The sequence below is a fragment of the Dreissena polymorpha genome, chromosome 2, assembly GCF_020536995.1.
Source record: "Dreissena polymorpha isolate Duluth1 chromosome 2, UMN_Dpol_1.0, whole genome shotgun sequence".
In the NCBI taxonomy this organism is placed as follows: Eukaryota; Metazoa; Mollusca; class Bivalvia; order Myida; family Dreissenidae; genus Dreissena; species Dreissena polymorpha.
In genome coordinates this window covers 67,338,796-67,366,252 of record NC_068356.1, presented here as the reverse complement: position 1 = coordinate 67,366,252, position 27,457 = coordinate 67,338,796, and the positions used below count along the sequence as shown (strand labels likewise).

The window sequence follows — 27,457 nt, the reverse complement described above, 5'->3', positions numbered from 1 at the left end:
TTAAAACAGTTAAAATCTGTCAAGGGGAGGAGTAGTAATTGTTAGAAAAAAGAGTTAACGTGACTAATGAACAATGGTCAACACGGTATCCCTAAAACTCCCCATGAGCAACATGAGCTCATGTGAACTAAAAAGCAAACAATTAACCTGTTCATTGTAAGTACTTCTTTATAATAAGCCTAAGCAAATATATATATACTAATACATAGTGCCAGTTACGGGGTCTCTAGTTTTCAGACTTCAGACTATACATAAGGGGTCAATATTAAAAACGTTGTCTGTATACAACCCCGCGTTCAAGGCCTTTTTAATTACTATGAGGGGTGTGTCGGGGAGGTTATGCAATCAAATGTCACAATAAGGTCTTATTTCGAAAACCACAATCGCATCTGAAATTGAAATTTTGTATACCTCGCAATTAATGTTGCTATATATTTCCTTGTATGAGACGTTAAATAAATGATGTATTTGTACATAATACTACATGTATATTAGGTACCCCTATATACCATAATTTGTGTTAATATTGGATAAAAAAGGGTATGGAGATACATGTATTTAAAGTGGGAACCCCATGACCTATTTCTAAATCAGAGACCCCGTAACTGACGATATGTGTGAATATATATATATATAATTTACTTATTTATTTAAAGAATATTTTAATATTCTTTCTAATGCCATGTTTTGCATCAACCAATCGTGTGATAATTATTTTACCGTGTTTCGAAATCGCTATGATATATATATATAAGGTGCAGAGGGTTGTTATTTTGCATGTTATGTTAGTTTTCATTTCGCATCTTAAAGTAGTCGTCTGATCAAGTTTTTTTGGGGTCGAAACTTGCTATGCCCCAATAGTCAAATCCTTATCATAGACTTAAATAGTAAATAAATAATAATTATCTTCATCTCTGTAACCGCAAGGGTTATGTGTTTAATATTTGGAGTGTAACATTAAATAGTGGCCCTGAACAAAGTGTTCCAATAATATACCAGGGGTCACAATTGCTTTCCTTGTATGTATATAGTGTGATATATATATAGCGAAAACTTTTACAAATCTACCTCTGGGAAACCACAAAGCCGAGTTGTTTAGTATAAGTCATGTAATATATTATGGAGGTCCTCTAACAAGTCTGATCAAATAATCCATGTGGGGGCAAAACTGTCATAGTCCTGGGTTCAGAAGTTTTTATATAGAGTTAAATAGTACATAAATTTGAAAATATTCTCTGGAACTACACATTAAGGTGTTTAATATTTGGTGTTAAAGGTCACACGTTGGTACTCTACCAAATCCTTTCCATTCATGTCCTTGGTTCAAAATTGACCACCCTAAGGGGTTAATTGATTTTCTGAAATGTCTATTGTGAACATTTTTTCAAAACAAACTCGTCTCCTCTGAAATTTCAAGGCCCAGTGGTGTGTTATTTGGCATTTCACATCGTATAGTGGTTATTTGATAAGTTTGTTGCATTCATGACTCTGTTGAGTACGCCTCAGGGATGAAATGATTTATATAGACTTATATAATAGTTAGTTCAAGAATCGTCTCCTCTGAAACAGCAAAGATCAGGGTTTTAATAGTTGGTGTGTAACAGTGTATAGTTTCTTCCTCTAAGTTTGTTCATATCATGTCACTGTTGTCAAAACTAACCACGCCATAGGATCGCATGATTTATTAAGATTTGCAACATAAACATATTAACAAAATCTTTATTTTTACTTAAATTTCTCAGGTGAGTGATCTATGGTCTTAAGGCCATAATGTCTAAATTTTAATTTAATACTAATGTTGTTTTCTTACAGCAGTCGAGTCGGACTTTGAGTTCGTATCAGGCAAAACGTGTGGACCAACGAGATTTAATACCAACAACCGATGCTTTAAAGTTGGAAGCGCAACTGGTTTCACAGAGGGTACCGTTGAAATGTGTGCACCTAATACTGTACGCACAGATAAACATAAGTGGGATTATGATCATTTGCGGATAACTTTATACAATCAAATCTTTATTCGGCCAATTCGAGAGGATTTCGCTGTTCAAGGTGACTCCGGATCGCCTGTTTTTGTGAAAGAAGAAGGAACTGGTGAGCCTGTGTGCATTGGGCTAGTTGAAGGAGGTTTAACTGGAGGACTTGTCGTTGTTACTCCTATTACACAAATTCTAGAAGAGCTCGGTATATCTCAACTGAAAGCATTTCCTCAAAATGTTATGCAAGACCTACAACAGATAAAACAACAACAACTACAGATACAATCAACGCTAAATGTATTGACAACACAATATGCGGAAGTACAGCAGATAAAATCAACGCTAAATGTATTTCAAGCACAATATGAGGAATTAATAAAAGAAATAAGACAACACAATCGAACACATACAACATAAAATAAATGTCAGAAGCCGCCGATTGTTTCATGATTGGCAAGATAGGCCTCGTGTCTAATGGTCGCCATCTTGGCTTGTATTACTACTTTACTACCCAAAACTAACACAAAATCAGTCAATTGTAACAAGGCCGTATACGACGCGCATTTAACTAGCGCCATACTTTCTACCGAAACTTTGATATAAAGAGCATTGTCAACGTTCATTTGCTACGTATTTTGACCTATAAGCCATATCATTTCCTTTTTCAAATTACTTTACCATGGTATTGTCATCTTTTGAAAATGAAATTACGGTGTAAACAAAACTATCCAAACAGAAATTGAAACTAAATAGATTATATTTCGCGATAGAAACACTAAATATATCCAGTTTTACTGAGTTGATTATTTATGTATGTGTATGTTATAATGGGGTGTATTTATTGGTAAATACCATGATGTTGTTAAATTAATAGCAAACAAAAATCATAAACTAATAGTTTGTTTTAATGTATTATTATTATTTAATATAACCAGAATTAAAAATTATCATTATTATTTATACTTAAATTATCATTACTATTTGTTTGAACTAGAATGTGTGCATTTTATTCATTATTCATTATTTTTAATGATTGTCCACATGTTCTTGATTCAAAATAAATCGCATTAATAAGGGTTGGTATTTCAGCATTACATGTATATCAGGGGTGGCGAAATCAAATGTCCGAGTTGCCCGAGTCGTACATTTGCTTGTCTGGGCAACTGATTTTTTTCAATTAAGTTGTCCGTGGACAACAAGTTTTTTAAAAGTCGGGTCCAGGTATACAAAAAAACAACATTGTATTAAAGCCGTAATTAAGTTTTACAAAACCGGATGTTGACATGCGATTACATTACCAGTGCTATTTGCGGACAATCAAGCTAAAATACGGGCACTCTCCCGCGCAGTGATCTCCCTCATTCCATAAGAGACCAGGAGCATGCCGCATTTTAAACATTCGGCCCGACTGTTAGACAGTGTACAGACTGGTTTCTTTATTTTTACAATCAGACAGAAATAAAAAGTATCAAAGTAAGATAATCAAAACACGGTCTACCTTGTTATTTAAGACGACTTTAATGGTAAAAATGGAACATTTAGTTTTTTTAAATCTTCAACAACGGAGCAGAAACCCGAAGCTTTGAGCAGTCCACCTCCCATAAAAACTAAAAAGATTATGATAAAAAATATGATCTAAGTAAACGCACCAGAACTTTTCAAGAAACTTTTCTCACAGAATTTCAATGGTTACCAGTTGATGATAATCCAATTGCTACCAGAAGCGGTGCAGAGCCTCAGTCTGATGAGGTCGACATATTGGACTACTTTAATATTTTAAGATGACGATGTACTTATGTTCAACACATGTTTTAATAACACTAGCTTTGCAAGATTAAAAGTTTTAGAAAGTCTTTATATTGTTAATAATTTACTGCTATAATGAATGTACTATTGAAATACAACTATAAACAAAACTAGCAAATCATACTCATTTTGGTATATTCCACATTGTTTTACATTAATCAATAAATGCATTTATAATTTATATAAACATTAACGGACAAGTGTAGTTCAGCAACGGACAAGTTAAATTTCCTAAATGGTTGTCCGTGGACAAGTATAGTTTTTTGAGATTTCGCCACCCCTGTATATGATATAATTTTTTGTTTATTCATTTTAAAGCATATATTGTATGCATACATGATTTTCATTGCAAACAATGGTTCTAACAAAGTATACAGGAAATATGCTTTATAATGTTTTTGATCATGGTTTGTAATATTTCTATCATTATGTGTTCTGTTATATTTAATGAATGATCGTATAAGATCAAAAAGAAAATAATAATAAAAAATAACATATGAAATGATAAACTAACAACAAGTGAATAGTATATAAGTGGACAACTATTATAAAAATTTAATTTGATTCCATTTTTGTTCAAAGATATGCAATGTATCATTACTGAGGACTATTTCCTTCTCAATCTGGATTTTTAGTTTCAGACTTATGATGTATAAAACACTTAAAATTTAGTATTTGTACGCCATGTTAAAGATAAAATATTTCATCAACATTAGAATAAAATTTACAATATTATTACCGTCTATTAATTTTAATGAGTTAATTACAAAACTAACATTTCAGAAGAATAGTTTTACGTTTAGCTGTTGTTTTTCTAGAAAGGATGTCAACTGATTCCAAATAGGTTGGATGTATTTGCACTCCCTAAAAAAAATAGATGTTCTATAGTTTTGATGTTTTCACCACAGAAGTCACAGAAGTTAGAGTAAAATAATTGTCATTTAAATAGATATTTATTGGTCGCGATTATTCGATGTAGGTATTGGAACTGAACGTTTTTAAGTGTGATGTCGATTGTTGTTTTGTTAGACATAATAAATATTTCATTCCAGTTTAATACATGCTCTAGAATATATTTTGCAACTTTATTTGGAACTTGGGATGGTTTGTTATTGATATTGTTTATTTGAATACTGTATAATAGTTTGTTCGGTTTTTGTTTTGTTATGAGCTTTTCGAGAAATTGTTTCGGTTTTTGTTTTGTTATGAGCTTTTCGAGAAATTGTTTGTGTTTATACTAGATGTTATATGTGATGGAATACTTTTTTTAGCGTATTATACATCAGGGAGTCTGTTAAGGGGATTTCATGCAAGTCGCATGTATTATCAAAGGATTAAAAAACATCGTGTATTCGGTAATCAAATATTTGATCGACACATTTAAAGGGGCCTTTTCACAGATTTTGGCATGTATTAAAGTTTGTCATTAAATGCTTTATATTGATAAACGTAAACATTGGATCTAAAAAGCCCCAGTAAAGCATCAATAATAAAATTTAAAAAAGAAAAAAAGTAACCCTCATTAGGGCTCGAACCACTGACAACTGACCACTGGAGTCCTGGAGTAAAAGTCTACCACTTAGATCTCTCGGCCATCCGTGCTCATACATTGAGGACTGTCTTTTATACTTTATATAAGCAATCCTTGTAGTTTAGCAAAATATAGCGACAACAACAGAACTCTCCAAATTATTCAATCGTTTCGCGCTCCAAAGCTTTATAATTTTCAGGTTTTTAAATCATCAAAAGATGCATATTATAGCTATTTTAGAGCATGGTAAATGTTAAGTATTGCTGTTTCCTCACAAATCTGAATCTGAAACAACTTTTTTTAATTTTGTCAATTGACCTGATTGGAAAAGGCCCCTTTAATGCTCTTTTCAAACCAGTCTTTATAAAAAAAAGTGTTATTATTTGCTTTTATGATTTTGTTTTTCCATAAAATTGTTTTACTATTACTTTTTCCATTTAACATATTTGTGACTTGAGTCCATGCTGATAGTATATTCGATTTAAATATATTTCTTTGCTCCATAAAGTGTTAGAGACTCACTTATGTTGCATTAAAAAAGTAAAGGCCCACCATATTTGGCTAGTATATTTTGACAAAACAATGACCGATCTAGCGTAAAATTTCCCGGGTACGTTTTAGTATATTTACCGTACCCGGGGAATATGTAAGTATACTTAAGAGTACCCGGTGTACATGTAATTAGTGCCCGAGCCGACAATTACCAATCGAGCTAGAATTACCTACTTTTAGCACATTGCATTTACATTTGTTTAGTTTTAGTCCCAATACGTTTCCACACAGGGTAAGTGATTCTATCAAATTATTAAAGGAGCTAAGATTATTATTGCAAAAGTAAGTTGCGTCATCGGCGAAGAATGACTGTTTGATTTCTTCGCCTGGTTTGACAACTATACCATTTTTATTTGGGTTGGACTGTATTTAATGAAGATGAGAGTGGACATCCCTGTATTACACCTCTTTCGATATTAAAACTTCCAGAAAAGAAGCCATTGTGTTTAATTAGACTACTTATGTCAGTATTAAAAAGTTTTACCCATTTTCTCTAAACTTGTGAACATAAAGACATGATCGAGTGAGTCGAATGCTTTTTCAAAGCCTGCAAATATTATAAGGCCCGATTTATTTGTGTTGTTAAAATAAAATTAATGCATTCTTGTAGTAATCAAACATTTTCACCGATATAGCGCCCTTTTATATAGCCGGATTGTGAATTGGAAATAATTGAAGGTAATGTTTTGTATTCTATACGCTATGCTTTTCATTGCGATTGTATAGTCGATGTTTAATAAACTAATAGGGCGCAAATTTGATACGGTTTCCAGGTTTTTCCCAGGTTTAGGGATAAGTGATAAAATACCTTGTTTTTGCTGGACAGTTAGTTTTTAACCAGGTTTTTAACCAGGTTTTCCGAAGGAAATTAACCAGGTTTTCCGAAGGAAAAAACTGGTTATTAGATTGGCGAATGCGGGCGGGCTGGCTGGCTGGCTGGCTGGCTGGCGGGCGGGCGGAACAAGCTTGTCCGGGCCATAACTATGTCGTTCATTGTCATATTTTAAAATCATTTGGCACATTTGTTCACCATCATTGGACGGTGTGTCGCGCAAAAAATTACGTCGATATCTCCAAGGTCAAGATCACACTTTGAGTTCAAAGGTCAAAATTGGCAATAAATGAGCTTGTCTGGGCCATAACTATGTCATTCATTGTGAGATTTTACAATTATTTGGCACATTTGTTCACCATCATGGGACGGTGTGTCGCACGAAAGAATCACGTCAATATCTTCAATGTCAAGGTCACCACAACTTAAAATATATTTATTTTGAAACAAACTTACAAAGGGGGTTAATTTTGTTTGTTCATTTCAAAAGTTCAGTTTGAGTTGTCTCCCTCAATCAAATTTTTTTTCACAATGAAAACCTGGTTTTGTGACAATTTTGTCCCTTGTTTATTATTGAAAGAGTAGTTTAGGGAATTGGTTTTAAATGTTTTAATTTCATTCCAAAATATTTTGTAGAATACAATTGTCATACCATCGGATCTCGGATTTTTTATTATTTTGCATTTCTTTAGGTGCCATTTCACATTCATATTTTGTAAGGATTTCTTCAGGTTACTAGGTTACTTCAATGTCGTTTATAACAAGTTTGTGAATGTTTTTGTTCACTGTTACGCTTTTCGATGTTTGCAAACTATTTTGTATTTGTTTCATCGGCTTCTGCGTGTTTAGCTCTCGCCATTAGGATTATTCCATTACAATACATATGGGCCATGTCGCGGCAAAACCTGTATTCGTGACATCAGTTATGACGTTGGTAAATTCTCTGTAAAGTGACGTCAACATTTTATTTAATTTGCGCGATATCGTCATCACTGCAACATGTGGATCTGTGTAGCTGTTTTGGACAGTTTTATATTTGTGTACTTAACTTGAAATGATGTGATATGGATAATGAAATAGAAGTAAGTAGTATATTTTATTATTATTGGCTATTTTGCAAAATTGGTTTGATCTAAATATTTAATAGAATATAGCGAACTAGACGTGTTTACAAATTAACCACCATTTTAAACGTTGTCCATGGTATGTGGAAATAGCCTGGAATAGTTTCCATGGTTTTCCAGGCTCCCTGGAATAATTACCATGGAACAATTTCCAGGGTTTTCCAGCCAGCATGGAATAAATACCGTCCGAATACTCCATGTAATCTGGAAAACCATGGATTTTTTTCCAGGGTTTTCCAGATTACATGGAGTATTCGGACGGTATTTTTTCCATGCTGGCTGGAAAACCCTGGAAAATGTTCCAGGGTTTTTCCTTGTTTAATATTTCATGGATGCCTGGTATAACATGGAAAATTGTCCAGCGTTTACCATGGTCACTGAATAGAAAAAGAAATTTCTGGTCTAAAAACAATATTCATGTATTAAATGAATACAATACTCACAGCTTAAATAAATCATAATTTAAGGTTAGATTAAAACAAAACAAAAAATCAACATAATGCCTTAGTTTCTTCGATGTATTATTTTGTTCACAATTCATCAAAATATAACATCAGATTACAAATTGTGTTACATTTATTTAACAAATTATTCAGATCAAACAAGTGTTGTTTAATACATGCTTACAAAGCCTCTAGGTCCATTATCATAAATCAGGCCCTTACATAACAGAACAGGCGCTACTTTAAAAGTTAAAAAGTATAATGCAACCTTCACAACATGTATTCAAAGTAACAAAATACAAGCAAGTCAAGTAATATACAGTAACAATTCACGAACCCTGTACAAACGATATACAAGAAACAAAATGAAAAATTTAAGTTATTTTAGCTAATTCATGTTTGTCACAATATATGTAGCTGCCCATGAGCACAAGGATACTATTTTTCTCAGCTACTTTCACTTTAATGCAATTTAGGTGCTCAATTTCATTAAAATACTTTTATATAATTTTATTGTTCAAAGAAATTCAGAACATAATGCATGTACATGTATTACTTTCCAAGTGACAGTTTAAAATATAATTGCAAGTCTAAAACTTGTGTAGGCAGCTTAGTAAATTATAAGTACCCAGGTGGGATAAAATTACAGTTTTTAAAAACTTTTTTGTTAATTAGCTGGGCTTCAGTAGGTCGTGGATCTTTTATAGAACTTGTACTGCTGTTATACTGTACGGCTCCTGCATGATCTCTGAAAGAAAAACAAAGCAAACAATATTACAAGAAAGTCATAAGTTTTTTACATTCATCTGTAAAAGTAAATGTGCAGCAATCATATGATTGAATATCTATACTTCAATGCTCATTCATATTTTAATCTATTTTAGATATTTCATATCACTGCTCAATTCGGTACATGTGGCTTTTTTTGTATTTGAGCGAACATTTACGATCCTAAGTAGTTAGCAATTATTTCTTTTCCATTTACTGAAATTTATTCTCTTAAAGTTTGCAAGCGGGCTTTAATCTACTTGCAAACAGGCAACCACACAGGAAAACTGAGTCTTTCAAGTGAATAAATTGGTGATTTAACTTATATTTTTATATGACTCTCTTTTATTTTGAAATTTCTATTGTTAAATGCCCCAAAACGGGGTACACTAGCATGTATCTGGAAACTCAAACATACATGTATATAGGAATTTTATATTCAGATATTGCTATATGAAAGTTATGCAAATTTGCTAATTCATATAAAAATAACCTGTAATTGAAACTAGACCAAAATATTGGATACCAAAAAGACAAAATACTTTCAGGTGGTTAACACTAAATTACTTATATGAGCCCGGGGCATAACAATATTTACCATGAATTTGTGGCCATGTTAGTCCTCTTAGTAAATGCGCCAAAAGAGCCGCTTTGCTGTCATGGGTTATTTCCCTGCCAAACTCTGCAGTATCTTTCATCAACTGGTCAGCTACAGTTAAAGCACATAATGAAAATGTATATAGAAAATTATTCAAGTATTGTTTTAAATATTTAGTAAAATGGTCTTTAAATAATAACTTACAATGAAGTTAATACATCACAAAGCATAGCATAACAAAATTTGTAGGTATGATTAGTACAAATTTATTATTGCTATATCCTCGATGTATGTTGATTCGCGGTGTTAATGTTTTGTATTAAAATTAGCAACAAACAAACAATAAAGCATTGTATAACTTACCTTGTTGAAAGAAACCAATATTTCATTAGTAAATGGAGCATATTTATTTCCTGCAACTCGCGCTATCTAATCCATAAAAACAGTTTTTTTGGCAACATGTTTACAGTGTCCGCCATTTTGACAGATGAATGTAAGGTCGCGACCTCTGACGTCATTCACAACAGTTTATTATTTAGGCCGATACAATTGAGTAATTGGGTTGTAATGTTAATAAGTCATATAAAGAGTGTCAACTGTACAATAATTAAAATGTTTCAACACAATTCAACACAATTTAACATATTTACAAGCGTTCGTTGGACTTCAACTATTCTTCATTGCTATTGTGAATTTGTCACCCCTTCTGACACACCTTACAGGTGTGCAGAATGTTAGGTGTGTCCAGTGCTTGCATGGGATGCCATTTTTTAAACCATCACACTGCACCCACTTAACAAATGCCAGAGAAATACAGCCGGACAGTTCCTTTGGTTGGAATCTGTGACAAACACAACATTTTTCATCAGAAGCCTCATCACTGTCACTGCTGTTACTGGAACAGTCCACTGCTCTTTCAACACAAGATGGGTCTGCTACTGGACTAGGTGCTGTTGTTGCAACAATTTGCTTACCTTTTTTTACTGCGAGCTTACCTTTTTGTGTTTCCTGAAATTTTTTCAAGGTAGGTTTTTGATTTTGTTCATGATTTTTTATGGCCTCCATTACCTCATTACTGGTAAGTTCTTTTCCAGACACCAGTCTACTAACCGTTTTCCTTGGTTTCTTAGCTTTTTGATTCTTTACTGATCTTATTTTTTGTTCAACAGTTTCAAAAAAGAGCTGGTGTGTTCATTTTCAGGTCCAATTTGTAGCCCTCCCTCTACAGTTAAATCAGAATCATCAGTGTCATCTGAATGATACACTTGGGCTGGAAACATACTTTCCCTGGGAATTGCATCCTTATTTAGGGGGAACAGTCCTGTTTTGCGAAAGCCAACTTGAAGGTTTTCTGCTGACAATGCTTTGTGATAAACGTGGCAGACGATATCACAAACATTATACTGAGTGATGGCAGCTGATGTCTCACGGATAATTTTGTGGCATCGCGAATGGTACATCCGTTGGAACGGACCATAACAGGCTACATCTAGAGGTTGGAGCAGGTGGCTTGTGTGGGCTGGTAAAACATACAAAATTATACCATTCTCCTTTGCCCACTCTGCCAGAATTAATGATACATGGGACATATGACCATCTAAAAGCAACAGAATTTTGGATTCACACCTGCCAGGCATAAATTGTATGAAGTGTTTGGTCAGATACTTAATGAAAACCTGGGTGTTAGACCAACCACTTTCTGACATTGTTCCACTGGCTCCTGGTGATGCCCCTTTCAACAAGTCACTGTTCATCCGCTTGCCCGGGAAAACAAAGAATGGTGGAACTGCTGTACCACTTGCACTGCCAGCGCCAATGATTGTAACTGTTTTACCTTTGCCAGAGGTCACAGCTTGCGCAGGATAGTTAGAACTAGCTACTATGTATGGTGGCTTGTGATCAATTGATACACCCTTTTCATCAATATTGTAAAGCAAATGGGGCTTATCTTGGAGATCATGCTTCTGTAAACATTTCTGGTAATTTTCAAAGAAGTTAGACACCATCTTTTCACTCGCCATTTTGGCCCTCACATGATCAAGTGCTCTTGGTTTAACAACCCTCATTTCTGGCCATCTCTTTAGAAACCCTTTCATCCACATCATGGAGAGGGGTGTGTCAACTGTCCTCTTACCCAACTGCACAGCAAACTGTGAAGCAACATCAATACACTCCTGCTGTGTATAACCATAACCTAAATCAGCCATGGCTTTGAAATGGTTTACAATTTGGGCCTCTTCAAACTCATCAAACAATGGGACCTTCCCCATTACAACTGTTTCTGGGTCAACTTTCCCCAAAACCCTGTCCCTGAGTGTGTTTTCTGGCACCATATAAGTCCTGGATGCTCTGAGAACGGACATTCCATCATCTTTCACTGCTTTGAAAGCATTTATCAAAGAAGATAAAGTCGATAAAGGTGAATAAAGTCGATATTTTTTCCTAATAGGCTGTGGGTGTTTCTAAAATAAACAAAAAATGGTGTTACAGGTGTGAGTTTCAAAAACCATATATTTTGAGATGCTTGGCCTTACTATAAAATTTCAGTCACGTGACTTTCAGTCACGTGACTTGCAGCCGACATGTAAAAAGAAAAAAAAGTTATTGATAAACAAAGAAAATATTGTATATCCATGGTAATATAAATGGGTATAACAAAAAATGTTAAATTTTGATACATCTACGAAGACCTAGTGATACATACCTGTTTAAATCTCATGTTTTCATTTTTGACAGCAAATACGATCGAGTACACTTTGTAGTAAATGTGACGTCACTAAAATCACCGACCCGTGACCTCTCGCGAGATTTCGAATCAAAACAAAAATGGTCGCGAATCAACATACATCGCGATTTTAGATACATCGAGGATAATTAGAATGATGTGTAATTCTATTGGTATGAAAATGCACAGTGAAACCTAAAAAACAATGCTATTGGTTTAATTAATTTATTTATAAACATTAACAGCATTAATGAGCATTGAGTTCTCATCATGCACAGCACATAACTCCCTTAGCCTCAGTTCCCTAGCCATGCATTATAAACTTCCGATACTACATTCAAGCTTATTAAAATCTCCACATAGGACTTCCTTTATCAAGCTGCAAACTGCATTTAGTGAAAATGTGTGTGACAGCTGCTTTTAAACTTCTATATTTGCCATACTTTTACCTAAAATGTCACATAAACAAGAAATATCTTTAAAAAAGATATACGGCGTTGATAGTTCAATGAATGAGATCAAGGATAGCGAATGTCTTTTTTCTGTGCAGTTCTTAGCTGCATCACACGCAGTACGGGATGTTACGCGGAGTTTTCGCGGCTTATTTTACATTTTTACATATTGCTGGTCATAAACCTATAGATACAAAACAGAAAACCAAAAGAAGAATGGAAGTGAAATTAAAACATACGAGTCAACCGGCCACACGAGAAGTATCCGTATTTATAGGCGCGTTCTTCGAACAAACCTGTTTTAGTGGTTTGATTCGATTATTAACAGTATCGATAATCATCGCGCTCATGCTTAATACATTGGTCAATATGGTGGAATAATTATTGTTAAATTAATCAAAAATAATATTTATCATTGTTTTGTTGAAAACACATTAAGAATCTACATATTTCTGGTCTAAAGAAAATTCCAGGTCACCTAGTTCACGGATAGCGTATTTATTATATAACTATTATTTTACTGGCCGCGAACTCCGGAGATGACCTGTATATAAACTCTGACATTCATACACTGGCCGCGAATTGACCCGGGTTGAAATGCAATGTATTAAAGTGAGGCCTCGCTTCCACTGCTCTTTATACTTTTACATGTTAACATGTTGACAAGAATATGGAAGTAAGTACTAAATATGAGAACATAGCCTTTAAATATAAACGCGTTGCGCTGGTAATTCTCTGAAAATAAAAGGTGTACGCACAAACTGTATTTATGTCGAGAATTGAGTGTAAAACTGTTCTATCTATTAAGCCTTTTCATTAGAAATAAAATTGTTTCATGCAGTAAAACAGTGTTACAAAGACGCGGATATGTTTCCAATGTTCTGGTGGAATACTCAAATCAGCCAATGGAATAAATGAAGTGTATTCATTCGTACCTAGCCGCGGGAAATTTTATTTGAATTTTATTGGACACTTACAAAGGTCAGGAGAGGTGAAAAGCTGGCTTAATTCAGCTTACGCCGAAAAAGGTCTACAATGATGACATAAGAAGAATACATTTAAAGGAATATTTAGAAATAATGAAAAGCACAAACCTTCAGTTGTTGTTCTATTGACCTTATCGCAACATCCGGGCACTTGCGTCAGTTAGAGTTACATGCCCCTTGACGACGGTGAAAACAAAAGCGCTGTCGCCATTATATTTGCATTGAAATATTTAACACTGCTCGCAATTTTCTTACGTTAAGGCACATCTTCGCGACCATTTTTTAGAATAAAAATACCAAGAAATAGAAATTCTTTCATAATAAATTTAATTTAATGAACGAACACAAATAAGGATGAAAACAAACAACCAATAAATTTTAAATATATGCAACATATAGTAGCTGATTTGAACCTCTATATTTGTTACCTTATTACCTTGTTACGTATTAAATAAATTCTCATGATAAATGTTATTGTTTTTATTTAATTCACACCAATTCACACCAATTTCGACACTTTTGTTTCCGCATGTTAGGTATTTGAATGCCCCTTTCTTCATCACAAACCGATTATCTCGCTATGATCGGATACTGTCCAGACAAAGAAAACACGGTGTCATAAAGCCAGCTGGGGACGGCTGGGGACCTATACTTGGGGCTCTGCATAAACCACATATGGTCATTAAACACAATTTATGATACCTCTATGTCATCTCTTGTCATACTGAGCAGTCATTTAAGCCAAATTATTAATGCCGAAATAATTGAATATACAGTTGCTTTATAAAACACGTTGACACCTTAAATAAACATTTAATTAAATTAAATGCAATATTTTTCATTTGATTGTTTGCATCAGTCTTAAAATCGTGTAAGCTTTTGTATTCTGGTGTTTAATTGCCCCTTCGTTTTGCATAATCCGATTATCTCGTTTTGATCAAATATTGTCCAAACTTAATTGACAAAAAGGTGTCATAAACCACACTGGGTGGTCCAGACAGTGTCATTTAACACGATAGATGCCACCATGTCTCCTCTTTCTGGTAGTATTAAGCAGTCATTTGGATGAATAATTAACGCCGATGTACTTAACGGTTGCTTAAGTTAGATATGTGACATATGGTCAAATATAAAGTCATGTCCAATTTAGATTATCAGAAATTTACACCGTAAAGATACTAGCCCGATTAATTTATTAAAGTATTTAATAATTATAAAATATACGTAAAAAACAAGTAACGTATTTAGCGTGTATCAGTTAATTAAAAAGACGTCATTCCGTATTAAGATTGAATGTTACGACAATATACGATCGACATCATAAAAAAGAAATTACGTTTGACAGCAACGGGGGTAAATAATGTTTGAAAAACAAATATTTATACAGATATATGTGTGTTAATTTTAATATTTGTCACTCGTACTTATTACAATGAACACAACTAAGGCGTTCAGTAAGTCATGTACCAGATGTCCCTACGTATTTTACAGCTTCACTTTAGCATGATAAATTGACATAGTAGAAATATAATTATAATGTTCGAAGATGAATGAACCCTGAAAAGAACGACAATACTCATTACATCAACATCTACAAGGATACTCCCATTATTACAGAATAAACGAATTTACTTGGTGTCTCAGTGAGAAAGTTAATCATGAATGTCGCCGTACTCGATCATCGGCCACTTAGTCGGGTCATTTTTCCAACATCCAGCTTGCAATTTGTACGGACATTCATTAAGTCCAATTAATTTTATTATTTGATCATATCGGGCTTTCGAAGTGCAATCTAACCCTTCATAATAGTCAAAAGACATTTTAAACACCAATTACAGGACATTTAATTACCTATCGACTTCACAATAGGAATGCAATTGACGAAATATCAGCAGAGGTGCTCAATCAGCGTAGTAAATCGACCGTATCTAGGGCATTGTTTTCACCGTCGCTAAGGGACTGCCCCTTTTGTGACGTCATCGCGATAAGGTCAATTCCTAGACAGACTTCTGAAACACTTGTATGCATCACTTTTTAACAACATTTTATGTCACTTTCCAAATGATATCCATACACTATTATTTTAAGAAATTCTTGTTAATGGAAAAACTCATTAACTCTACTGTTTGTGAACATTACATTAACTTCATTTTAACCTGTTTAACCTGCATATTTTACAATACGCCTGCTCCAGAATTTCAATCTAACAGGTAAACTTTCTGTATTTGAACTGAGCCAATCAGAAAAGGCTGTGATATTTTATAACCAATAGATTAGCAGCAGACATATCTGACTCACACACAGGTTTATCAGATAGTTTGTTAATTGCAAACCTGGACTGTAGTTAAATATTGAGTGTGTATACACCTTGAACAGGGTTAAGGAATTTAAACTTGTAGACATTGCTTTGAAAGTTACTACTATTACTTCTACTACTACTACTACTACTACTACTACTACTACTACTACTACTACTACTACTACTACTTCTGCAAAACTACTACTACTATTACAACAGCCACAACAACAACAACAACAACTACTACTACTACTACTACTACTACTACTACTACTACTACTACTACTACTACTACTACTACTTCTACTACTACTGCTACTTCTACTTATACTACTACTACTACTACTACTACTTCTACTACTACTACTATTACTTCTACTTAAACTGCTGCTACTACTGCTACTACTACTACTACTGCTTCAACTACTACTACTGCTTCAACTACTACTACTACTACTGCTACTGCTGCTGCTGCTGCTACTACTCCTGCTGCTGCTGCTGCTGCTTCTACTACTACTGCTACTGCTGCTGCTGCTGCTACTACTACAACTCCTGCTGCAGCGACTACTACAACTACTACTGCTGCTGCTGCTGCTGCTGCTGCTGTTACTACTACTACTACTACTACTACTACTACTACCACTACCACTACTACTACTACTACTACTACTACTACTACTACTACTACTACTACTACTACTACTACTACTACACTACTACTACTACTACTACTACTACTACTACTAGTACTTCAACTACTATTGCTACTACTACTGCTACTACTACCTACTGATGCTGCTGCTACTGCTACTACTGCTGCTGCTGCTACTTCTACTACTACTACTTCTACTACTACTACTTCTACTACTACTACTGCTGCTGCTGCTAATGCTACTTCCTTAACTACTACTACCTCTGCTGCTACTAGTATTGTTATTATTATTTATTCTACTATTGCTACCATTACTGCTACTATTCCTGTAAATGCTAAAACAACAACACAATAATAACTGCTACTACTGCTACTGTCACTTTAATTTGCACCAATAGTATAATTATCAGTAGTTTAACTGCTTGTACAACTTATACAACAACCACTTTTACTTCTACTCCTACAACATATTCTACTGCCAGCCTCAGCATTACTACTTCTACCAATTCTACTACTACTATAACTACTACTATTTCTGCCCAAACTATGCACATTGTTTTATGTTTTATTCATATGTTGTGTAAATTGTTGAACTCTGATTTACTTTGAATAAAATGTGTTGCATTTTTATAAGTTATTTTCTCCTCTTATAAAGTCTAAGTTTTTTCCAGGGTCAGCTGAAAATGTAAGAGTCTTTTCCATGCTTAAAAAATTCTATGTTCCACTTTCCATGCTATCTGGAAATATTTTCCATGGTTATCCAGCCTAAATCCAGCGTTTTCCATTCCTTTTCCATGCTTTTCCACCCAAGGCTGGAAAATGCTTGGGAAAAAAGTCCATGTTTCATGGACATTTCTAGAACAAAACCCTGGAAAACCCTGGAAACTGTTTCAAATTCCAGGGATTTCCATGGAATTCCATGTTATACCATGGATTTCCAGCCTAAGTTCCATGATTACCCTGGACAATGTACACCCGGGGTATACCATCATATATTGAACATGAGAGAATTGACAAAGGCAGAGAAGGATATTATTGTCATGAGTAATCTTAAGTGTGGAAATGACCTGACTTCAAAACGAGGGAAGCCAAGGAAACGTTCGATGGTTTCATACGATGCATTCCAAAAGCCAGTTTTCAAGAAAACGTTTATGCTGGTTAATGACATTGGTAGATCAGCTTTAGAAAATCTTGTAGACCATTATAAGCAGAATGGTCCATTGCCAAGAAAGCATGGAAACGTAGGAAAGAAACCATCACAAGCCGTCATTTATGATGATGTAAAACGCGTGGTTGAATTTTTGCAAAATTATGCGGACACGTATGGTATCCCCCAACCAGCAGCTCCCAGAGGAAGCGACAATACTCCTCCAATTTATCTTGACAGTGGTAAAACAAAACTAACCATTCATAAAGAGTATATAGAAAGTTGTCGCGAGGCTGGGGTTAGATCTTTACAGCGAACTGCTTTCTGTGAAATTTGGAAAAGCTGTCTGCCCGTCTGTAGATCTGCCGTGGAATCATATGGAATTCTATGGAAATCATTAGATGGAATTCCGTGGAGTATTGGCACTAACTTTCCATCCGATTCCATGCAATCAATGGAAAAGTGAACAAAAAACAGAAGAGGGACTTGATATGGGATGGAATTCCATAAAATGCCGTGGAATTCCATAGAATTCTGTGTCATTCCACATAATGCCACGGAAATCCATAGAATGCCGTGGAATTCCATAGAATGCCGTGGAATTCCATAGAATGCCGTGGAATTCCATAGAACGCCGTGGAATTCCATAGAACGCCGTGGAATTCCATAGAATGCCGTGGAATTCCATAGAATGCCGTGGAATTCCATAGAATGCCGTGGAATTCCATAGAATTATATGGAATTCCGTGGAAAGCTATGGAATTTAATAAAAAGCTGGAATAAAATAGAAAAAAACAGATAATAGATCAAAGGCATTTTATCGATTTTGAAAAACAATTGTGAATGTAACTAAAGGTTTCATCATAGAAGTTAAACAAGAACAAGATCTGGCATCAATCATTAACCACACGCATGCAGTCACAGTACATATTCAAAAATGAGTGGTTTTACATTTTCATAAAGTACCAACTCTCTTAACCACAGGCATGCATGCACACATTCAAAAACACATCCATAAACATGCCCGCATATACAGGTGAGAAAAGAAAAACTTATAAAAGGCACAATATATGTTCATAAACACACACAATTACATGCACACACACATCACGCACAATTGTTCTAGAGTTTTTTCTCATAAGTTTTAACGTTCAACAAGTCTGTTCCTTATTAATTCTAGAACACTTTCAGTATGATAACAGAAGTTCAGTTCTAGTTGATGTGTTCCAGTACAATTCTAGAAAAGTTCCGAAGGTTAAGTTTAAATATTTAAGTCTGAAACCAACTTTCTAGAAAACAAATTCCCATGCAGACAGCCAGTATTCAAGTACTGAGCATAGTTAATAATAATACATAACAAATTAACAACTGTTGTAAATTTGTTATTTATTATACTATGCTCAGTACTGTTGAACACGGACTTTATTCAATTATCCAAGTTTCAAATTCCTAAATTAAAAAAACAAAACAAATAAATTAAGACAAAAAACAAACACAAAATACAATTCACAAAATAAATAACTGGTCTTTTTTATACAAGAAGTAACCAAAATAAAACATGTCACCAGTCACAGACTGCCAGGCTTAACACAGAGGCTAGTTTTTAAAAAATGTTTGTCCAAGTCTTCCACTGCCATTTTCCTTTTCTTCTGAGAATATTGAACACCAGTCACTGCCTCCAGGTCCTTTTTGGTATGAGGTACATTGTATACTGCTCACATGTGCTCTACAGAATAAACGAGAGCGCCGATGGCGTTAAAAGCATAGGTGCAAGATACAGGGAAGAATGGCGTCACGTGGTATAATGTAGTTCGATATCGCCATCCGCGAATTTCTCAAATCAATAATTTCGAACAATTACCGACTCTTTAAATAGATAATCTTTCCATTTACATCAGTGTTTGAAACGCTTATGAAAAATAATTACCCAAGCCTTTCAAAATTTAAGCACGGACAGATCTGTATCGAACTATTCTTTTCACAAATGAAAATAGACGCTACCCTATTCGTCTGCGTCAAGAATTTGTCGTAAAACTTGTGGTAAGCGTTAGATGCAGACGTGCACAACAGATTGAGTTCTGAATACAGATTTCTGAATGCAGATTTTTATAGAAACTCCTCACAGCAGTTACTTTCCTTGCTTCGCCCGGTCAGTAACTTCTAGTATAAGGGAGGCCACTGCGTAGGAGATTGAGATTGCAGATAGAATGGCTTTACGAACGAAATTTGTTTTAGGTTATAAGAAGATTTTTTGACATAAAACGGTCTTAGAAAAAATCACTAAAAACGGTGTCAGCAATATTCTTGGAAAAAATCGTTAGAAAAATGTTTCAAAAAAAAAACAAACTGTAAGAATGACCATATACTAAATTAAATAGATATTTCGTCTGATTTTTGATCAGGTAAGGCTTCATAAAGGGCAACCGATCGATGTGGATTTTCGAAATGTGGTATATACCATAAGCATAGGTGCGTAAACGCACCTATGCTAAAAATCATAAAAATGTCTAAAGCAAAGAGTTATTTACATTCAAACTATAACAAGAGATTGCAAAGCAATATGGTCCCCTACCTGTTAAACTTCACTATTTTAAGTTTGTTAAATATATTTGTTGCCATAGCAACCAGAATTCTTGCATTATAAACAACATGAAATGACGTGCAAAATGTCCTTATTGTCATCTGTTCATGTTTCAAGTTTCATGAAAGAATACTTAGAACTTTTAAAGTTATCCCAGGATCCAGAAAAGTGTAACTGACTTAGACCAATATATTGAATTCCAAAAAGACAAAATACTTTCAGGTGGTTAACATTAAATAACTTATCTAGCCCAGGGCATGACAATATTTACCATGAATTTGTGGCCCTGTAAGTCCTCTAGGTAAATGCGCTTAAAGAGCCGCTTTGCTGTTGGATTATTTCCCTGCCAAACTCTGCAGTATCTTCCATCAACTGGTCAATTGTAATTAAAGCACATAATGAAAATGTATAGGGAACGTAATTCATGAATTGTTTTAAATATTAAGTTGTTAAATGGTCTTTAGAAAGAGAACTAAAAACGAAGTGAATACATCGCAAAGCACTAAGCATAACTTAATTTGTTGGTATGATTAGTACAAATTTATTATTGCTATACACAAATGTAGTTAGAATGATGTGTAATTCAATTGGTATGAAAATGCACACTCAGATACCTAAAAACCAATTCCATTGGTTTAATTTTTTATTTACAAGCAAATACGTTGAATTGATATCCCCCGCCAATATGCTTCTGGACACATAAGTATTATATTTTACACTCAAACAAGCATTTTTTAAAGATACAAAGGGCCATAACCCCGTTTTTAACAGATGGTGTACAATTCCATTTGGCGTGCATCATCCTCTTATTCATATATATACTCGAACCAGGTTTCAATGAAATCCGCCAAAGCACTTCCAGGATATGGCTATGGACGGATGGAAAGACGGACAGACGGAAGGATGGAAGGACGGACAGACAACGCCAAAACAATATCCCTCCGCCTATGGTGGGGGATAATAATAAACATTAACACCATTAATGAGCATTGAGTGCTCACCATGCACAGTACAAAACTTCCTAAGCCTCAGTTCCATAACCATGCATGGTAAACTTCTGATACTACATTCAACATTATTAATTTCTCCACATAGATCTTATTACTTGCTTTTTCAAGCTGCAAACTCCACTTAGAGAACATTTGGGTGACAGCTGCTTTTAAACTAATATTTGCCATATTAAAACCTCAAATATCACATAAAAAGGTCTACAATAATGGCATAAGAAGATTTAATTTAAAGGAATATTTAGAAATAATAAAAATCACAAACCTTCAGTTGTTGTTCTATTCCTAGACAGACTGCTCAAACACTGTATGCATCACTCTTTAAAAATATTTCATGTCACTTTCCAAATGATATAAATACATAAGTATTTTAAGAAAGTGTTTTTAATGGAAAAACTAATGAACTCTTCTGTTTGTTAAATTTCTTTAACTTTATTTTAACAAGTTAAACCAGTACATTGTCCACCATGTTTCATGTTTCAATCTAACAGGTAAACTTTCTGTATTTGAATTCAGCCAATTAGAAAAGGCTGTTATATCTTATAACCAATAGATTTGCAGCAAACATACCCAACATCTGATGCAAAGCACACGCTGGGGTTATCAGATAGATTGTTATTTGACAACCTGGACTGGCTGAGTTTGATATTGAGAAAAAACAGTGTGTATACCACTTGGACAGGGTTAAGGAATTCAAACTTGTAGAAATTGCTTTGAAAGTAACAACTACTCCTACTTCTGCAGAACTACTACTTTAATTACTACAGCATCAACAACAACACCACCAACAACAACAGCAACAATAACAGCAGCAACAACAACAGCAACAGCAGCAACAACAGCAGCAACAACAACAGCAGCAACAGTAGCAGCAACAGCAGCAACAACTGCTACTATTGCAACAACTGCTACTACTGCTACTTCTATTGCTACTACTATTGCTACAGAAACTGTTTATGCTACTACTTCTACTACTACTACTACCATCACAACCTCTACTGATATAAAAAACACTACTGCTACTACATCAATTACTACAACAACAACACCTACTACAACAACAACAACTACTACTACTAATACAGCTACTACATCTACAACAACTACTACTACTGCTGCTGCTGCTGTCGCTACTATGAAGTCTATTTGGCTATTTGTAAGTGTAAGGTGTTCTATATGTGTTCTTATTCCCCATTAGAACTTTTGTAGAACTTACTGGTTCTTAAAGTGTTCTAGATGTGTTCTAGAACTACACTTTAAAACATTTTTAGAAATTTCTTGACCATATTTTGTCCTTGAAATGTTCTAAAAAGGTTCTTGAAATTATTGGAACAGTTTCAGTCCTAAGCCATTTTCCACAAATGTTCTGGATTTATTCTAAAAAAACTGCTTTGGAACAATTCCAGAACATACGTTTTAAAACACAAATATGGAACAGTTCCAGAACTGTTCCAATTTCTAGAACAAATTTATAATTATCTTTATTGCATTTTCTTTTAAATACAAAATACATGATGCAAATAAATTCATACATGTATTAAACTACAAATACATTTCAGACAACCAGCGAAAATTTTCTAAGTTATTTTCCATTGATTTCCATCCAAGAAAATGTATAAGTTATTTTCCATAACGATTTCCGTTGAAAAAAATGGCTAAGTCCAACTTTCCATGGTGTTTTCCATACATTCCATGGAAATGCATGGAATTTTAGTCGAGATTCCGTGGAATTCAATAACAGCTTCAGATGGAAAATTGGCAAGTGGATGGAATTCCATCAAATTCCATCGATTTCCGTAGAATTCCATAATATTTTCTATGGAATTCCATAGAAAAGTGCTAATGACTATGGCAGATCTACAGACGGGTGTGTCACATTAGAATAGCTTCGCCTAGGGATGATGTTTGCGCAACATGTGAAGGCCATAGAAAGAACATTATGAAGGCAATAGAAGAGAGTGAAAAGTTAGAGGCTGCCGAAAACTTCAAACAACATGTGATAAATGCCCAAAAAGAAAGAGAACTTTATAATGACTGTGTAAAGCGTGCCAAGGAAACATGCATATTAAGTTCTGATAAAAGAACAAACCACTATACTTTTGATTTTAGTCAAAATGTATCCATTCCTCACTTCTCGCGGCAAATGGGTCCAATTTATTTCATGTCCCTTCGCAAAGTACAGATTTTTGGTGTACGGATAGATGGACTGCCTAAACAGCTCAATTTTTTGATTGATGAAAGTGAAACTATGGGCATAGATGGTACCCAAACACACGGACCCAATGCTGTCATCTCGATGCTGGATATGGTGCTAGACACCCACGGGCGTGGTGAATCGACATGCTCCATCCATGCGGATAATTGTCCAGGTATTATTTTGTAAAATTATCCAGTGGTAATCAATCATATGATTCATTTAGTTATATTTGAATAAATATTTCAAACACATGAGTAAATATTGTGTTCTTAACAATTAAACATTATTTATATCTATGACTATATAGCATATGGTAATAATTGTTTGATTTTTCTTTTAAAGTAGGCTTAACAAAATGTGTAACGTTACCTTAATAACAAAGAAAAAAATATAGAAACGTTTTAGTATGTATTTTTAGAATGTTAACATATGGTCTGCAATATTTTACAGGTCAGAACAAGAACCGCTACCTCATTGGCTATTTCACATGGCGTGTGATGACCGGCAGACATGACGTGATAGAATACCACATGCAAATACCAGGACTTGCCAGGTGTCTGGTTGACAGTGGATTTGGGCATTTAAAGAAACTTTACAGGTACCTAAAAGCCGCCTTTGTTGTATGTGTAAGAATTTAAAAAAGGTAAATTTTCCTTGTATGAAGTGTTTTATTTATTTAGCATGTAGAATAAGATCGAGTTTACATTTCTTCTCCTGACAATACTAGCAATCTGATCATTAAAATTCAGGAGGTCGAACATTGAGACAATGGACTCATTGACCCAGATGGTGAATATGTCCTCAGCATCCAATGAAGCAGTGAGGTATCCGGCATGGAACTGGCGGGATTGGAAAGGGTTTTTGTCCCGACTGTTTTGTCCTGTACCAGCGATAAGGTATTTACTAACGTAGGCCTATGATAATTGGTTGAAAATGTTCACACCACTGAGTAGAATTGTTAATATTTTTTTCTGTATAACGGTTTTATACTGATGTTTAACGAAAAGTCTAAAATTCCTAAAGTGCAATACAAAGCGAAAGAAAAACAAAACTCGGACATAACCATGCACATTGTCTTCAATTATAGTTACCAATGCAAATGAATATTATTCGCAAATGCATCATAATTTTGTGTCCTATCCAAACGTATTAAAATGTTTGTCAAAATAGTATTTACTTTTATTTTCAGACAATATCAGTACTTCCGCATGACGACGGAAGAGCCAGGTGTGGTCACAATGCGCACGAGAGTCGGATGTCCAGAGGTCAAGGTTACAGTGACTATGGATGGCGTCCATATTCCATACCAACAACCGCAGATTGTAGAGGCCAAAGGACTCAGCCGAAACAGACAGGAGTACTTGTACAAAGTTGTCAGGCCATATCTCAGCGATGCTAACAAGGATGCTACTTGCCCTTGCCCAGAAACATCACTATAGTTATGTCGTCGCATCTATCGCATCTACGGCGAAATATTACACACATTATAATGTCAATATTTACAGGCGAATGACAAATAACTTGAAACTTATTCTTCAGTACTTTTTGAATATCCTTCAATGTCTGTTTGAATACATTGCTTTATTTATAACACATTTAAATAACACTTTTTCATATCAAATGAAATATTTGTATTCACTTCTGCTCGTTTCTATAGAATTCATGGCAAACGAAGAATTCTGCATACAATATAAACTGTACGATAAATAAATTGTGAACATGCTAAGAATAATTATAAAAATTATTAAAGATTACTCGACTCTTAATTTTTAAAAACAGCACTTTTGGGAAATAAAAATCTAACATTTCAACAAAATGAAATTATTTTATTATTTATATTATTGGATATTGTTGGTTTATGTATTAATTGTGTAATTGATAATGTTTGTTTTGATGCGTGCATTCCTATGAAAAATTAAATGATATGTTGTGAAAATATGTGAGATTGGTTTAGAAAAAAATGATTTAAACTGTATGGTTTGCTGGTCGATGTAAATATAAGTGGACTTTGTTGCTAAGCAACGTATGCTAGTTTACAGTTTAATGTTAATCACAACTATTTTTAGAACAAATAGATACCTGATAATATATTTTTAACAAAATAAATGCGTTCTTAAATGTTATTTCATGTCTTGTTTATAAGTGTGGTTTTTGATGTAACATACATCTGAATGCGGTTTACTTGAAAACGCTGTTAACGTTGTTAACGTCAAAACACCTCTGCAGTGCTGTTACTAAAATAAAAATTTCTCTGTAAGTAATGGGGCTATATCTATGAATTTGGTATCATAATAACAAGCACAGAACAGTCTTTATCAATCCATAGAAAACAAAAAACGTCAAATTTTGTCACGAATACAGGTTTTGCCGCGACACGGCCCATATGTATTCATGATAAATCTCTTCTAACACTTGTATTTTTGGAAGGATTTTACATTCAAATGTGGCTTTGTCAATGGTATTTGTATTATGTAGTTGTCTTTGTAATGTTTCCATATCATGAAGTGTTTTTTTTAAGTTTGTGTGTTTCTTTTTGTTTAAATGATGTGTATCTTATTGTTGTATTACTTATATTACCATTTATAATCATCCATTAAGTATTTGGGTTTGCATCTTTGTTGTTTTGTACTGTATATGTTATCTCTTGTTTTACTTTGTCTTGATATTGAGCATCTAACAAATTGCTTTAAATGATTTAAAATAGCCTGGTCCCCGTTCGGGCTGAATGTTGATAAGTTTTAGAGCAACAAGGGAATGATCGGTCATAAAACCTGGTTTGATGCAACAGTTGTCGATTATAATGCATAGTAATTCTGATATAAGGAAGTAGTCTAGCCTGCAATATATAGTTGGTTTGGTGTTTGAACGCTATGCAAATTTGCACATGGACGGATTAAATGTACCCCAAATATATAACAGCTTACAATTTTCAAATATTTCATTAAAAAAGTCCTTTTTTTCAGATGTGTATGTAAGTTGCCATTTTTCTTGTCTAATATTGGATTCATCACGGTGTTGAAGTTTCCGCAAATTATTATATTTTTAACTGAATTGTCATCAATAAAGGAATGAAATGTTTTGTAAAATTTACTTTCATCTAAGTAAGGACCGTACATATTAATAAATGTTATTTGTGTTTCGTGTATTGTAATGTCAAGACTCACTAGTCTTCCAATTATTATATCTTTAAAGTTGCTGACTTTAATATATGAGTTATTTTTTATTAAAAATGTGATTCCTTGTTTGTTTGTGTGATGTCCACTGAGATAAATATCACCATCCCATTCGTGTTTTAATGCTTAAATGACAGTATCCGTCAAATGACTTTCTTGTAGTAGGCATACATTATATTTCTTTTCTAATGGTATTTACATTTCGCAGTCGGTACGTTACGCCAGAGCATGTTCGTGTATTAAAGATTTTAATGATCTTAATCGTATATTAACGAAGAAATTGCTAAAACAAGGTCTTTTGTATCATAACCTGCAAAGTAAATTCGCTAAATTTCACAAAAAAGTATTGTGATTTATTTTCAAAATATAATGTTCCTTGAAAACGACATTTAACTAATGGAATTTCCCACCCATCATTTTATAGAGATGTTTTGCAAGCGTGTTCACAAATTAAAATATCTTAAACAAAATGTTTATATAAACATTTCACTTAAATCAACTCTTTTTTATCAAAAGGATATGTCAACGTTCTTAAAAACACATGCTTGTTGGTTGTCGATTCACTATATCTTTCTTCTCTTAACATTTGGATTTATTAATGGAATGAC

The 27,457-nt window shown here is 34.1% G+C and overlaps 2 protein-coding genes across 2 annotated transcripts in view; one reads left to right on the top strand and one right to left on the bottom strand.

Annotated features, from left to right (window-relative positions):
• The window catches only part of LOC127867437 (uncharacterized), a 221,551-nt gene that overhangs the window by 134,069 nt on the left and 60,025 nt on the right, over positions 1-27,457 (bottom strand). The gene's annotated exons all lie outside the window — the stretch shown is intronic.
• On the top strand, positions 23,354-27,142 carry LOC127867436 (uncharacterized). The gene is made up of 4 exons (XM_052408584.1): positions 23,354-23,848; positions 24,127-24,274; positions 24,426-24,572; positions 24,866-27,142. The coding sequence occupies exons 1-4, from the start codon at positions 23,419-23,421 to the stop codon at positions 25,113-25,115; spliced, it is 975 nt and encodes a 324-aa protein (XP_052264544.1). The 5' UTR covers positions 23,354-23,418; the 3' UTR covers positions 25,116-27,142.

Coding starts and splice junctions, on each gene's coding strand:
- LOC127867436 (XM_052408584.1), top strand. CDS start 23,419: ATGAAGGCAATAGAAGAGAGTGAAAAGTTAGAGGCTGCCGAAAACTTC. Junction 23,849..24,126: donor CCATGCGGATAATTGTCCAG/GTATTATTTTGT, acceptor AATATTTTACAG/GTCAGAACAAGAACCGCTAC. Junction 24,573..24,865: donor TGTCCTGTACCAGCGATAAG/GTATTTACTAAC, acceptor TTTTATTTTCAG/ACAATATCAGTACTTCCGCA.